Raw genomic sequence first — 16,719 nt, forward strand, 5'->3', positions numbered from 1 at the left:
TCAGATTTTTTTTAGCACAATGGGGATCCTGCTTCCAAATGGAGTCTTTAGTCTAAGAGCAAGAAAAGTAAGAGATGTGACACTTCCTTCATCTTTCAAACCCTGAGGGTAATTTGTAGTTTCTAACTCCAGAGACTTCCTGCCTCCCTGTTCACCAGCTAATCTGTCATGCTGTCTGCTTCAGATGAAAGATAACCAGAGGGCAAATCTTAGTCTCCAGTCATGTCTTGCACTTGTAGACATAAGTGATGTCTCACACAATTGTATTTGTATACAGACACATTTCCAGCTCTAACCTGTGATCAGCGAAGGACTCGTCATTCTCTGCATTGAGTGTGCCGGCAGAGGCAAACATAATGGTGGTGTCCAGATCGGCGATGATGCCAGACACTGCGCTGGCTGCTGTGATGCAGGCCTGAGTGCCCTTGTTGCCTGCCTGGAGGGCCGAGAGCACCAAGGATACCTGAGGACACACACATCACACCCTATAATCATAATAATCATCAGGTGTGCAGATATACAGTATCTTGACCTAAGGGGGAGAGTACAATTATAAATACCTTAACTGTTTGAAAAGCAGCTGGAATAGTTGTCTTATCTATTTTGTACACAACCATTTTTTTAAATTAGTTTCTACTACTGTCGATTACTACTGTTAAGTAATAATAACATTTTTGGTCAGTTGCAGTGAAGTTCAACACATATTTACTGTTCAAAGCAGGGCAGAAAATAGCAACGCACCGCTATAGGTTCTGGCAAATGCTTCTATTTTGCATTGTTTGTGATATACGTCTCCTTGGACCGTGAATAATAATGCATTCAACTGAGAAACCCAAAATACTAGTGGCAAGAGGCTTTCAAAATTTGCTGTGACAGCAAAACACCATGTCGGCGCAGAGCAATGCACAACATCACTCACTTGGTGAAATGAGAACGTGTTAAACTGTTTTCCAATCATTTGTTTTCCTCACAGATGCCTGAGTGGCAGTAGAAATTGATTAACTGATGTTTGCGGAATGTAGCTACCTAAAAAAAAGAAATGACTTGGCACTTGAATTCTTACATAAAAGCGATGATGGGTTCGGAGAAGGATAGGAGATGAAAACAGAATGAGCATATTACACAGGCAACGCTTTTCTTTTCTTTTTGTGAAGATGTTAAGCAAAATAAAAATAAAAACTTGCTTTATTGAGAGTAGTATATATAAAGCAAAATGATGGGGATTCCCTAGTACAAATACCTCTCGGTATAAGTTTGCATTCACATGCCACATCTTTACAACGTTGCTGGATTGCTTGGATGTGATTGGTGCAATACTTAAGCATGAATTATTAAAAACAGTCTGCAGAGTAATGTATTTTGCCAAGGACTATGAATTAAACAGTCAGCCTTTGAAGCTTAAGCATGCCGTTAGCAAATGGTCTCTTCCAAAATGCATTAACTCAGGAGGCATATGATAAAATGAATTATAGCCCTAAGCCTTTTATATTGTTGATACCATGAGAACAGAATCACTTGGTGAGAAAATAATGCTTTACTCTTTCAGTGAATAACAAATCAGTTAGTTTGTTGTGGTTCATACAAGGCTGTGCAGAAAAACCTCCCGCCCTGAATGATTTGTATTAACATAATTAAGAACAGATAAAAGAAAAAAGTAATACATTAAGTTAATGTAAGGGGCAACTTGGATGTTCAATAGGATAAAAAAAGACACAATTATATGCATTTCTTAAAAATAAAAGATCACAAAATTCTATAATTTTGAATAGGGTAATACCTTCTCTGTGACTGCACGGGCACATTCAATGAGCTCTCGTTTGGTGAAACCGTCGGAGGGAGTGATCTGCAGAGATCCAGCCTTCTGGACGAGGAAGATGCAGCCATGTCCGAGCTCCTGCACTCGAGTCTTGATCTGGAAACCAATCTGGTAACAGAAAACACAGTACAATACAAATTCACTGAGCAATTATCCTTATTAAAAAAAAACAGAAATCTATTTTCAAAGAGACAAAATCTTTACTGTGAATGTTTATACAGAAAATGTGTCTCATCTCAATCATGATATATTTCCTCAATGCTAATTGTTCACATACCATTTTTAAAACATATGCAGCTATACGTGTTAAAAAGACAAATATGCCACACTGATGTAGCAGAGCTGTATAACGGGGAGAACAATGAGTCTCTGGGTGACATCCAGGCCATCCTCACCTCCTCTGGCTCAGCTGTGTGAGCAGCCAGTCGTCCCTGAACGGCCAGCTGGCTGTAGTCCACGGTCACCTGAGATGCCAGGCCTCCCAGCTCGTCTGGACATGTCACTGATTTGGTCATCTGAGGGATTAACACAACACTCACCGTCAGTCAAAACTGGAACACACACATTCACTCCACAGCCCCAAACTGTACACGAAGGGGCTGCCTGTACAATAGTAATATGCTTCATTATAAAGCGGTAAATGTGTTCCATATAAAGACTATATATATATATATATATATACACATATATATATATACACATACATATATATATACATATATATATATATATATATATACATATATATATATATATACATATATATACATATATATATATATATACATATATATACATATATATACATATATATATATATATACACATATATATATATATATACATATATATATATATATATATATACGTATATATATATATATATACATATATATATATACATATATATATATATATATATATATACATATATATATACATATATATATATACATATATATACATATATATATATATATACACACACACACACACACACACACACACACACACACACACACACACACACACACACACACACACACACACACACACACACATTTAACCCATTAGACATTCAAATTTCTACCAACTGCTGTTGATTAACCGCATTTTTGATGTTCTACTTTATCACACACAGGTGGGTTTTATTTTGATATATATATGACAATTCTGAAAACATTTCATTATAAAAAAGGCCAGCAATAATTTATTCCAATGATTCAACAATTCAACAATGTAAACAACAATTTCAAGGCTTACCATTTCCTGAGCGGTGACAGCAATAGCCTTAGAGTGTTTCACCATGCTGGTCTGGTAATCGACAAATGAGCCATCAGGTTCAGGCGGTGTACCTTCATCCAGCTAAGGAACGACACAAACACACACAGTTAAAACGGTACAGCAATTTTCATTTTAGGCATGATTGGTTTGTCCTTCACAAAAAGGTAAAAACATATTCAAACATGAAAACAATTAATCATTCAGCTCTTAAAATTGCAGTGACATGTTCAATCTAATCTACCCTTCAATTATAATAATTCTATTATAGCATCAGTTAATCTGCAAACCAACATTAACACAATTTTATATTCAAATAAACACTCTGAATGAATGATAAACACTCATTATAAATTATCCACCAAATCCACTCTGTAATTACAGCTCAAAAATAAACTACAAAAGCATTTGATCACTAGCTTGCATTTCTGCTAAATTAGACAGTGCTCAGAGTCGTCGCAAAACTGAGGAGACGAGAGAGATGACATCATGTGGGAGGAGCATGCTGGTGCCAAAATAAATCTACAATATTGCAAGAACATGATGTTCGCTTAACCCCCCGAGTGAGATAACACCTTTGAATCTGCAGTCTTGACTAAGTGACTAAAAGTTCATCACAAAAGCCTTTAAAATCACCTCTGCAGAGAGGGACCAATATGTAGATGGATTTTATCTAAGAGGATAATCTCCTTTTAATCAACACTGACATGCACATGCTGAGTGACACGAGGATAAAACAAACACACACACACACGCTCATCATGCAGATCGAAAATGAACCACTTTCATTAATTATTCATGACGTCCCACACAAAGGTAATGCAGAGATGCTGTTCCCTCTGGTGACCCACACCTGAGGCACTTTTCCACCCCTGCGATACCTCTCACTCAGAGAGGCGAGGAGGGATGTAATTAGTTGATGCTATTCTGTCTGCACTTGCGATATAGGCGTTTTCGTGCCTCACACCTTATGTGTTTGCCAACAGTTTGACTATTAATTGGAAAGACTTTTTTTTGGTGCCTATGAGGCACTGAGGTTGTAATCAAGACATTACACACAGGAACGAAGAGAGAAGTAGAAAAAAGAAAATCTTAATTAGAAAATGACGGTTGCTTTCCTGCCAGTTTCCCTTTACTCGCCATCAACTTCTTACAGATTCATTACACTTGTTTTCTCAACAGTATTTTTGGCTCTTTCTATTCTGAACAACATATTTTTCAAACAATTTTTTTCTGCTATGCAATTTCGCCTACTCATTCTGATTATGCTTAAACGGTGATTTGATTTGCAGTCGAAGGCAAACCACAACTTTGTCCTCACTTCATTTCAGTAATCGGTGCAGCAAGAAGTTGAAAAGAAAAACGAGAAAAGGATATTGAGCTTTTCTGCTAAGTCTGTAGCTTCTCTTGAATCTTATTAAAGAACCAGTTTGAATTGATTTGACCAATCTCAACCTTGGTATCCAGGGAAAAGAAATAGCTAATAGCCATGTTCCTGTGTGTTCCTTGAACCCAAGCATCAAACATCCTGTGAGACACACCGTGCCCAGCAGCACTCACCTTGGCCATGGCCTCTGCGATGGACTCCACCATTCCTCCCACCATGCCCACTTCACTGGCAGCTTCATTCAGTGTCACCATGATGTCATCAACCGCCTCCTTCATGAGCTGGGCTGCCTCTGCTATGGCATCATGGGTATGTGATGCCTGTGAAGTGTGACACAAGTACATTTGCATATCATATATTAGTAGGATTATTGTTATGAACCAAAACACCAAGGTAAACTCCTTGTATGTGAAAACCTACTTGGCAATAAACCCGATACTGATTGAATAAGAATGACCAGATAATCCTTCCAGAGGGGAAGCAGCCACATATTAGAACGATCAGCGACAGTTATACCTTTGGGTTTCCTCCACCCTCCTTGGCAGCGTAGAGCATCTGCAGGGCGGACTCAGCCAGGGTCTTAGTTTGGTCCAGGAAAGTCATCTGTTGCTGGTGGTCCCTCAGCTTGGATGTCACACCCACAGAAGCCATGATCAGCGGTTCAAAGTAACGGGCCAACTGGGTCACCTGAGGCAAAGGGTGAACGTTTTTAATGAGGTCTGTAAGAACTCCTCAATTTTAGCTTTTCAAATGGACAAGAAGTGTTACAGTAAGTCAATGAACAGCATCAATGATCATTTAGAGAGAGCATTTAGCCTATGAAAAAAAAAAGCATATAAAATCTGTATATAATACTATTTTGAGATATTATTAGAAATACTGCTGTGATAAAGATCAATACTAATTTTGTCCAAACAACCCACTGGAAATGTGTAGTACTGCTACCCGCTAAAAAAAGTATTAATGCTCCACAGCTCCACTATTTAAGCAAAGTAATTAACCCCCTGCCCTATATACCTTATGTCCTAGTTGGGAAGCTTCGCCTCTAGCAGCGGTGGAAACGGGGTCAATTAAGTAGCCAATTTCCTGCACAGTGGACGTCAGTTGTTCTTGTAGCGCCTGAAGAGAGGAAATAAAAAGAAATTACTTTTTGTCCTGCTTTTTATATGAGACAGAGGTACATTCAAATTATTCAGCTGCTAAATAGCACTAGACACAGAGCTAAACAGAGAAACATTTTCCCTAAGCTACACTAGCTTCTAATATGCGAGCTTAAACTTTTTATGATGCAACAAAACTGGTCTGTGACCAGTTCTGCAATTACATATATCAATCACTGGTAGAGGGTTATACGGATCCAGTGGGATCCAAACTGTACAGCAGGTCTGCTACTAGAGGATCAATAAAACACTGGCTTGCACTGCAAAAAGTTTTTAAATGACATTATGATTGGACTAGAATGGACAGAAACCTAATTAAAACCTCCAACATTAGATTAAAAATGTAACAGTGAGACACAAAAAGCAAGACTAGGACTAGAAAAAGAAACTATCTGTAAAACTGACAGAGGCAAAGAAAGATAGATAGAGATAAACAACCAGACAAGGACAAACAAATGGAGACAAATGCAAACAGAGAAAGATAACGGTAGTTGTCTGAGGAAAATGTCAAGTTATTTTCTGATGCTTGCTTACCTCCAGTGAGATGTCGTCCCTGCTGGCTAAGTTCTGGCTGACTGCTGCCAGAGAGGCCTGCTCAATGTCCCGGATACATTTGTTAATGTTATCAATTGACGAGTCGCACTCCCGCTGGCCTGGGGCCTTGTCCCTGAGAATGAAATGGGAACAGGAGAAGAAGAGAATGAGAAAGCAATAAAATGGTTGGAAAAAGAAAAGAGAAAAAAGTTGAAAAATAGGACAGATGGTGACAAAGAGAGGAAAAAAAAATGAATATTGCAAGACAGGAAGAGACAAAAGAAGTGCAAACGTTAACACAACTAACACTTGTTAAAACACAGACAGGATCCAGGATGTTTCTAGAACATCTTCTCTGCTGCTCCCTCATTTCATTGCTGCTCAGGTCACACAGCTGAAATGTGGCCTGCAGGGTCTCATCACTTCACAGGGAGATCAAGCTGGGCAGTCAAATTAGCTCTGAAGCCTCTGAGCGGTCTGGGGCACCGGCCCCATCGCCAGAACAAGTTTAGTTTAACATCCATCTCCATGCATGGTGACACACTGACAGGAAAACCTCAAGGAAAACCTTACCTAATCAGACTAACAAAGATACGAGGTTGGTTTTGCAGGATGAAGTCCATTCCTATTTGTGTACTTTGGCAATGCAGTGTATAACTAAATGTTATTAAAAGGCCCGAGCCGAACTCCCAGTACTTCATTTGCAGTCTAAAAATAAAGGCTGCAATGAGGTCATCAGAATTCGAAAAAGCTAATGTGTAGATGCCAAGCAGAAAACTAAAAATTCAGTGGGAATTAGTTCCTCATGGGCATCAGTTTTGTTCTGATCAAGGCCAGGTACAAAAGGTGTGAAAGTGGAGATTCAAAATTAGTACAGTGGTGTAAAGATGACATAAAGGATAAACTTTCTGGAATTTTGGCTGGTTGCTTGGCAAGATTCCAGGAAGTCAATGTTTGGGTACAAACCAAGCAAACAAGATGTAGCGTTTAGCACGTTTAGAGGTGCTGGAAAGAAGATGTTTGTGCTAAGCTAAGCTAATCGGTTTCTGGCAGTAAATTCATATTTATTGACTGTGGTGATAAGAGTGGTAACAATTATATTGTTCAAGAAATTTCACAAAATTACTATTCCTTTTAACTTTGACCTTCAGACACTGTATTTTGTCACCCATCCGTTTCTTTGGCGTTCATTAGCTACATCACAATACATGTCTGCTCACTAACCGGATGGCTGTGATGAGACTCTTGATGGAGTCGGACACGGTGCGAGAGTGACCAGCCAGGACAGACCAGGTGGGCGGGTCTTTGGGGTTAATGACCAATGATCGTGCAGTCTTGAGCAGGTAGGTGGAGCTGTCCAGCATGGAGCGTGCTGATTGGAGGATGGGCTCCTGTGCTGCAAAGCCCTACAGAAAAACAAAGCAAACTTCAGCGAGAATATAGAAATATATGCATTTATTACAATATCCTGTTTTATTCAGTATATGCTTCTATTTGCTGTAAAACTATTCTAATAATACATGGAATAGCTGTGCATGAATACTGCATGTGGGCGTACCTCATGGCTGATTTGAGCTGGGACACTGGCAAACTCTGGGTTGGAAGCAAATGCTGTCAGGTTTTCAACAGCTTCGATTAGCGGAGCCGTGGCGACTCGACACTTGCTCCTGTTCTCATCTGAGAAATCACCATCTAAAGCCTAGGCAGGGAGAGACAGATTATAAAGGTGCATGAAACAAATGTGAAAAAGTGGTCAAATCCAAATCTATACTGTGGTGAGCCAATTAGGGGACAGAGCCAACCATTTGACAAGACTGGAAAAGAAATCCTACCTTGATGGTTTTGACCAAGTTGGCAGTGCTGTTTGCCACCTCCTTGGCAGACTGGACAAAGTGCCTCTTGGCAACTGGGTTGGTCGTCCTGGAGGAGGCCAGACGACAGGCGTTGCACAAAGCCGAGGTGTGCTTCGCGACAATGGTGGCTGCAGAGAGCACCTGCCACATTAAAAACAACAAGATGTTAAATTAGCTGAACTAGTATGGAGCACCGCTAAAATTCTGGTATAGACTGGCGAGCTGGAAAGTGACTTATGTAAGAACACTTTGGAGGGCATATAATTAGGTAAAAAACTGTTGGTCTTCAACAAAGAATGTTGTTGAAGAAAATAAAAGGTGATAATGAAGTAAGTATTGGACTTTCAGACCTGTGGTGAGGGCGTCTGGCTACACAGTTGGACACTTCTGTAAGTATTTGCATAAAAGGGCTATAAAAAGATGGCTGTCAATAACTCATTTCTGCTCATCGTAGGGTTCAGTAATGAATGACAAAATGTTCTTTTTGAACTATTCCATTTAACACAAGAAGTGGGCCTCATTTAGGTGTAACATGTCCAAAGATGAGTATATAATGACAGCATAAGGAAAGGATTGAGGGATGTTTTTATGATAACACCAAGATGATAGGAAATCTGCACTAAAACAATCATCACAGCCACATACAATTCTTAAGGTTCAACACTCATCCATACAACGCTCTGACCCGATAATAAATCATACTGTGACACATCTCTGCAGAAAAGCAAAGACATCCATCTGATCAAACTGCCAACACATAACCCTGTTATAACGTAGATCAGACGGACTTTTGGATGATTGCTATAAAGAGAACATTGTTAAGTGCATGTACCTGGGAGGGACTACTGCCTGGGTCTACGAGATTCTGACAGGCCATCTGGATTGCCTGGTTGGCTTTGGCAAACTGAATGGGGTCAACCAACCCCTGGTGCCCTGCCTGACTGTTGGGATCAGACACACCCACCAGGTAGGAGGCCTGCGGAAGAAAAAGAAAAAAACTCCCGTCATCAACATGTACCAGCATCGCCACTACCAACAAAAAGGTCATGCGATTCTGTACCTGTCCCGCAGCTTCAGTGAGGCCACACAGGGCTTTTGAGGCTGATCCCACACAGTCTCCAAATGCCGGCACATCTCCAGTCTTGCAGTTCTGAGAAATACCTGCCATAGACTCTCCCAGGACCTGGAGAGAACAAAGGGGCAGGACAGCGAAGAAAGAAGAAAGGGAGGAATGATTAAGATGCTAAGCTCTGTGTGTGTGCAGAGTGCTGAGGTGTTTGATCACTTGGCTGTTTGATTTGTAGGCCTACCTTGGAGTTCTCCATCACGCTCTCGATGCAGTCGAAGTAGGAGAGGTCACTGACTGGCTCGTTGGGATTGTCCAGCATTCCTCTGACAGCCTGGGAGATGAATGCCACATGAGACAATAAGTAGACAATGTCCTAAACTCACCATCACTCCTCTGTTGATATTATTGCGGATTGTCCCCTTTTGATCACAAAGTTTAAAAGTTCTGTTTACCTCCAACTCTCTCAGGGCGTTATCACACTCATTCTGGCCAGGAGCCTGCTGTGTACACAGTGTGATCAGCTGGTTAATGCTGTCAGTCACTGCTCTGAAACAAACAGACAAGCAGAACAACACTTTTGAAAAACAAATCACACCCTAGCCCTTGAAGGTGTATGGTAGAAAGTATTTGTGAGTGTGCAGGCTTTGACATGTGTAAGCATATTTACTGGAGGTATATGTGCGTTAATAAGGAAGCCTGTGATCGGATCCTTGTATGTATCTGTATGACTGTGGTTTTGTGTGCAAGCTTAAGTAGTTCATAATCAAATATTTTAAATGATACATTTTCCCTATACACTAGGGAACTTTCCAATCAGGCTGCATCATAACAATGTAAGCAGGGAAAACCTAGCACTTCTAAGAAATTATTAGATAAGGGCATTACTATATAACTACATAACTATTTGTATGTGTGTATGTGGCTAGCTGTGGTACCTTGCAGCAGCAGCTAGCAGGTTTTTGGCATTTGCTGCTGCCGGGTCGACAGACAGACTTTTAGCTGCCAGCAGCAGCTTGCTAGAAGCCATGGAGATGTTCTTCAGGTTACCAATCACCTGCACCTGGTCATCCTTTTTCTAAAATAACACATAACATCATCAAATTCCATTGAATTGATTGAGTTTGAAAAGTGCTCATGCTGTTACAACTGAATGAAAAAAGGCTGGTTGAGCCCCTTTTGTAAAAGACAAACAACAAGACAGACCTGAGTGTGCCCGGCCATCTCTATACCAGCATCCAGGAACTCATCAAAGTCTTCGCTGAACTTTCCAGAGGCCACTGCCAGCTGGCTGCTGGAGCCTCTGGAGGCATGGACCACCTCGCCTGCTGACTGGTTCAGGTCTGCTGCTGTTTGGTTCAGCTCACTCTGGGCCTCCTGAAATGACTTGGAAGTCAGAGGGACCTGAACAGAGGACACAAGAGAAGGAGTTCATGATGAAAGAAAGACAATAAGTAGTTAAATAACATTTGCATATAGGAGTGACAGCAACCACAGTGGCCCTTCATTGTGAACTGTGGATAAGCACTCAGTGATTTAAGATAAAAACTGGAGTCAATTTCAATTTTTATGGGTCATTAATCGTGATACATTCCTCAAGGGTCTTTTTGCTGTGCGGCACTTAAAGACACGCATGATGACTTTGCTGGCAGAGGTCTGGTGAGTCACAGAGGCAACTCACAGTTTCAATCAGCAGCTTCTTGCTGGCCTCCCCGATGCTCTTGAGAGCCATGTCCACATCCTTCTGCCCAGGCAGACAGTTGACGCAGTTATTCAGGGAATGAGACACAGCCTTGGCCACCTGGAAGGCACAGCAGGTTCACCGTAGACTGGGTTAGAGGGATTAATCCACACACAGCAGAATGACTGATAAATGCTGACAAAATGCACTCACATCTTGTGAGTGCATTTTTAACTGCAGAATTCTGCAGAATTGTCCATGCAGTGATATTTGATGGTGTTCGCTTTAAGGCACTGGTGCTATAGTCTGACATAAAGACTGAGCCTTGAAGCCTGCAGCCTCAATAGTCACACATAATGTTAAAAAAGATAGACATGAAGAATAGACTCCATTTCCTCGAGCAATCCCAAACCATCTCACCTGCGCCAGCCTCTGCTGACTCTCAGCATCTCCAGGGGAAATCAGTGCCTGCTTGGCCTCGTGAATGAGAAGCGCTGAGCCCTCCATAACGTCACGAGCCGAGTCCAGCATGGCGGCAGCAGCCTTGGGGTCCGTGGTGGAGGCAGCGACGCCGCGGGCCGCCTGGGCCAGTGTTCTCAGGACCTGAGCGGTCTCCCTGGCTGCTATTCCTACACGCAGAATCACAGGTAACAGAAAGTACAGATGTGACAGACAACAACTACTAAAGATCATTTTATCACAAGATAATGTCACTACCATGAACTCATTTTTAAATCCTAAAGACTGGCATCCTGTTTGCATTGACAGTATTTCCTTTGACCAGACACTTAATTTGGTCACAGGCAGGAGCAACAAATGTCACATGAGAAAGATGAGCATTTCTTCTAAGGTTCTATGGAAATATTTACAACGGAGGAGAACAAACATAGCTACAGGTTAAGGTGTTAAAAAGGACCTACTGCTTCACACAAAGTAGCTTATTTAGAGCATGATGTGAGGCCGAGCTTTCCCACAGACCGCCAGAGTCACCCCCCTTCTGAAGAAACCATCACTTGACCCCTCTGATGTCAAGAACTTCAGACCGGTTTCTCTTCTACCCTTTCTATCCAAAACACTTGAACGTGCTGTCTTTAACCAACTGTCTTCCTATCTCCACCAAAACAGCCTTTTGGACCCCCACCAGTCCGGGTTCAAAGTGGGTCACTCGACACGCATCGCTGCGTGTTTGGCTGACATCTCGAAGTGGATGACGACACACCACCTCAAGCTCAACCTGGACAAAACTGAGCTACTGTTCCTCCCGGGGAAGGGTTGCCCGCACCGGGACCTGTCCATCACCATTGATGATACCGTGGTGACGCCAACTCAGACTGCGAGGAACCTGGGTGTGACCCTGGATGACCAACTGTCATTCTCAGCAAACATTTCATCCGTTACACGCTCCTGCAGATTCCTGCTCTACAACATCAGGAGGATTCGTCCCTTCCTGACTGACGAGACGGCGCAGGTTCTCATCCAGGCTCTTGTCATCTCCCGCCTGGACTACTGCAACTCTCTACTCGCCGGAGCCCCGGCGTCGGCCATCAGACCTCTGGAGCTTGTCCAGAAAGCCGCAGCTCGTCTGGTATTCAATCGCCCCAAGTTCTCCCACACAACTTCCCTTCTCTGTTCTCTACACTGGCTACCTGTAAGAGCTCGCATCCAGTTTAAGACTCTGGTGCTAGCCTACAGGGCAGTTAAAGGAACAGCTCCTTCCTATCTCCAGGCCATGGTCAAGCCTTACACCCCCGCCCGACCACTTCGCTCTGCTGCCTCGGGGCGATTGGTTGCCCCGTCGCTCAGAGGTCCTGGCGGCCGATCGACCCGGTCACGGCTGTTTTCTGTCCTGGCCCCACAGTGGTGGAATGAACTTCCCACTGACGTCAGGACAGCAGAGTCGCTGCCCATCTTTCGGCGCAGGCTGAAAACCCACCTCTTCAGGAAGTGCTACCCTGAGCCTTCCACTTAGCACTTATTGTATTCATACTAGCTTGTTGCACTTATTGTATTCGTATTACTTAAAGCACTAACTGTTTTTCTTGTTTCTGCACTGTACTTTGACTCTGAGTTATGCTCTGCTTCACGCTCTTAGATGCTTGTTTGGAAAAGGAAATGTACTTATGACTTCTGGTGACTAGTAGTTCTCTTGATTACTAATGTTGAATGCACTTATTGTAAGTCGCTTTGGATAAAAGCGTCTGCTAAATGACTGTAATGTAATGTAATGTAACATCAGGGCAAAAATATGAACACATTTTTTGCATTATTTGAACTCCTCTAAACTATCCAGTTACCCAATACAAAGTGATAATCCAAAGTGCAGTGTATACTGCATGTGGCAGTGACCACACATTTAGTCAATAAAAGTATGAAATCAAGGATTTATATTTCCTATTTAAATGCTCATGGTGGCTGTTGAGATTGTGTATGTTCACAGTAAACGTATGTTTATGAATAAAGAGTCAAGAGATGTGTTTATTTGAAAACTGAAAAGCAGTTGGATGGAGGTGATTACATGAGCTTTGCTCCTTGGTTGAGGTTCAATATATTTTTGAAGAAGTCAGTGTGTCAGCAGTACCAACCTGTGTAGTGTTCATTTCCTTGTGCAGCACAGGTGAGCAGTTGAGCCATGGAGGATCCAACTGACTTAGAGGTACTGCCCAGATCCTGAGCACACTTCTCCAACTAAAGTAGAGGGAAAGGAGGAAAATAAGACAGCAGCTTTATATGCAAGTAACTAAATATTAGGCTGCAAAGCCCATTGTGCCCTGCTTCAGGCACGAGTTGCGAATATCTTTTGTGTAACTGGATTAAACTTAATGCAACTGCCATATTCTATATTGGGTTTGGAGTCAATCTCAAGGGTCTAAAATAACATCTCTTACTGATTCTCCTGGTAGTGGTTTCAGCTGGGCATTAACCGCAGCCAGCATGGCATCTTGCAGCTCACTTCTCAGGGTCTGGACGGCAGTGAGCGCAGAGTTGATCTCCATGGGGCCGCAGGCTTCATGAGCCTTGATAATAAAGGATGTATGCTGTCACTCACAATTCACAGTTACATGGGGTATTGCTTATGTTTTGCACTTGTATTGATCCTTTGACAAAAAAACAAAGATATTTTTTTGTCAGTTTCAGCTAGTGATAAACTATTACAAACAAAACAAACACTTGCACTTTAGGAAAGTGCATCCAACTACTGTCACAGGTCAACTGCTCAACTGATCCAATGTGGACTAAGCAGCAACTGAAATCACATTTTGACATTATTTTTGCCCATGCCATGATTTTAACCATGAAACAGGTGAATAAGTTTGTTTTTGCATGTAACATACAGTGACTTCCTGCATGCCCTGCCACATAAGCGAATGCTTCTGTGTGTCTGTGCTCTACCTTCTGTACAGACGTCCTCAGCTCAGCCAGGCAGGTGGCCAGGTTCTTGGCACACTGACCCAGTTGCATGGCTGCAGCCTGATCTGTCACGGTGGGAACAGATGACTTGGCCGAGGTCACCATCTTACTACCAGGCTGCACAACAGAAATGAAAAAGGAGGAAAAACATTGTTTGATGTTCGATAGAATTATATTTTCCCTCAAAGAATTTAGGAACTGCCAAGAAAACTAAACGTTGCATCAGCCAACAGTAGAGGACAAAGGTTTAATTATGTGTTGGTATTTGTGGAGACGCTTGCTTGTCCATCAGCTCTAAAAGTGCAACTGAGGCATAAATGCATAATTGCACCAGAGCACTGCTTCTTTAACTGCCTGCTTACACCAAAAAGAGGTTAATGGCCTATTTTCAATGGTTCCGCACATGACAGGAACACTATTCATACTTTGTTCAGCCTGGCTCTTGATGTAGGACTAAAGTTATTCAATTTGAGTATGTGGACATAAAGTTTTACCAATCTCCTCTCCAACAAATCAGAGAAATGTGAATTGCATATTGTGTGTTTGTGAGAGAGTGTGTGTACTGCACCTGTAAGAAGTTCTGGCTGGCAATGATAAGTGCTAGCTGTGCACTGAGGTCCTCTGGTTTTGCCTGACTGCCACGCACCCCCTGGACCAGTTGTGGGATGTGATCCGCCACTGCCTATACACAACACAACACACATGCATATAAACAGGCTTAAATTCAGTCAAAATGGAGACTCAGTATAAAATCCCTCTATTATACTATCAATCATCATGCAAGCAATTATAATGCACACAATACAATGACATTAAACAGCTGATTAGGTCAATTAGGATATAAAATACATTATTTTGAAGTACTGTCAGCATTGATTCTCACCTTACAGCTCTGTACCAGCTGCTGGTGAGCAGCAGTGTTCTTGTTGGAGGCAGCAGCGTTTTGAGCAGCAGCGATCGTCTGTGTGGCTGCAGCAGCAGCTTGCTTAGCAGCATTCTGAGGGATACAAAGACCCATAAAGTATGGTTGAACATTAGCTCTCCATCTATTTCTGTATCAGTCTGTCCTCAAGTGTCCATTTAAATCAAACTTCTATGGTCCCATTTCTGCTTTTGCATCTGGCTGTTCAAAGATTCTCCCGTCAAGTTTGTGGAGACTTACTGTTCTGATGGTTTTCTACATGCGTTTCCTTACATTTACAAAAGATGATAAACTGAAAGCATTTCATCGGTCAATGTATGATGCATGAATAAATTACTAAACAATAGCATATTGTAATGCATTTAGGTGTAAATACAGCATAAATGAAGGTTGTATAAACCTTGTTTATTCAATACTAATAAATTATTGTCGTTAATACAAATCCTAATATTACAACAACTAGTAATCATGAAGTCAAATGTGCATACAGCTGCACATTGTAAACAAACTATAAAAGGACAAAGAACAGCATGTAATGCTGTGAAATTCATAAACTCTGTTAATGAGTTTAATATCCTAGTTTGAAGAGAAATTGAGCCGTGAGTCAAATAACCCAGAGGCAAACGGGCTCTTTCTATCCATTTTAATGATTACTCTTTTTTCCTATTTCAGGACCATTTAAAAAGAGCAACAACAAATCTAAAACTGTCTAAAAAAACACTGACATTTAATAACAAAAGACGTGCGGCTGCAATCAACATCAAATACTCGCAGCCAAGAAAAGTCTCCAGTTGTACCAATAGATGAAGATGTGGTATGCTAATATTTGGTGATTTAAAATGGTGACATTTAGGATTGATCTTGGTGTTAACGTGATATTTTATTCAGATTCCTCTTCCTGAAGGAGCCATTTCTCTTTGGACAAAGCGTGGTAAAGTTTAAGACGGCGTCACTGACCTCCAGTCTGTTAATTAGTTTCTTCTTAATGGCGTTCTGAGCTGCAGCGTTGGTGGCCACACGCAGCCCCTCCGCAGCCTCCCGCAGTCTTTGCTGCTGGTCCTCATTCTCTGGGTACGCCGCCGCGCCCTGAGAACACAAACACAGATCAGCAAATACACCACGACAGGTTAGCAGGATGGGAGAAAACAGCTGGTATGAGGGTGGGAAGCCACAAAAAAAAAAGGCTGAGTGATCTGTTCACAACACTCCCCGACTTTCTACAATCTTTAAAAAGATGATTTTGTTTAAAGCATTATCATTAGCCTCATCATTTCTGATTGAACATGTTAGCACTCATCACCTACGCCTAGTGAGATGAGCAGCAGACCCACACAACTGCCATCAGGGCACACAAGTCATCTTAGAATATTCAATCAGTGAAGCCAGATCTTTGAACACAACGCAGATTTAAATCACTGCACTCAAGCTCAGCTGCAGCTCGTCTTCATCACTTCTTTGTCAAAGGCTAAAATGTCAATAGATGCTGTTTATTCACATTAGCGAGCAGCTCTTTTCATTTCACTGTTCATGAAACCAGCGGTTCAAGTTAACTGGGTTCAGTGGAAACCAATATCAATCAGCACCTCCGTGAAAGCTTCAATTAGGTGCTGC

General features: G+C 41.8%; 1 protein-coding gene across 1 annotated transcript in view; it reads right to left on the minus strand.

Annotated features, from left to right (window-relative positions):
• tln2a (talin 2a) overlaps positions 1-16,719 on the minus strand; it is an 86,977-nt gene that overhangs the window by 11,154 nt on the left and 59,104 nt on the right. The window contains 25 exon segments of the mRNA XM_068730189.1: positions 297-463; positions 1,778-1,924; positions 2,212-2,331; positions 3,080-3,181; positions 4,658-4,804; positions 5,001-5,171; positions 5,502-5,603; positions 6,179-6,311; positions 7,403-7,584; positions 7,737-7,877; positions 8,011-8,172; positions 8,864-9,007; positions 9,092-9,214; positions 9,342-9,431; positions 9,553-9,646; positions 10,036-10,175; positions 10,304-10,501; positions 10,779-10,898; positions 11,199-11,407; positions 13,361-13,463; positions 13,664-13,792; positions 14,169-14,303; positions 14,755-14,868; positions 15,070-15,183; positions 16,066-16,194. Coding sequence (XP_068586290.1) covers positions 297-463; positions 1,778-1,924; positions 2,212-2,331; positions 3,080-3,181; positions 4,658-4,804; positions 5,001-5,171; positions 5,502-5,603; positions 6,179-6,311; positions 7,403-7,584; positions 7,737-7,877; positions 8,011-8,172; positions 8,864-9,007; positions 9,092-9,214; positions 9,342-9,431; positions 9,553-9,646; positions 10,036-10,175; positions 10,304-10,501; positions 10,779-10,898; positions 11,199-11,407; positions 13,361-13,463; positions 13,664-13,792; positions 14,169-14,303; positions 14,755-14,868; positions 15,070-15,183; positions 16,066-16,194 — 3,416 coding nt within the window.

The sequence above is a fragment of the Cebidichthys violaceus genome, unplaced genomic scaffold (assembly GCF_023349555.1).
Source record: "Cebidichthys violaceus isolate CVI_PGR_0920_01 unplaced genomic scaffold, fCebVio1.0.p SCAF_5, whole genome shotgun sequence".
Lineage (NCBI taxonomy): Eukaryota > Metazoa > Chordata > Actinopteri > Perciformes > Stichaeidae > Cebidichthys > Cebidichthys violaceus.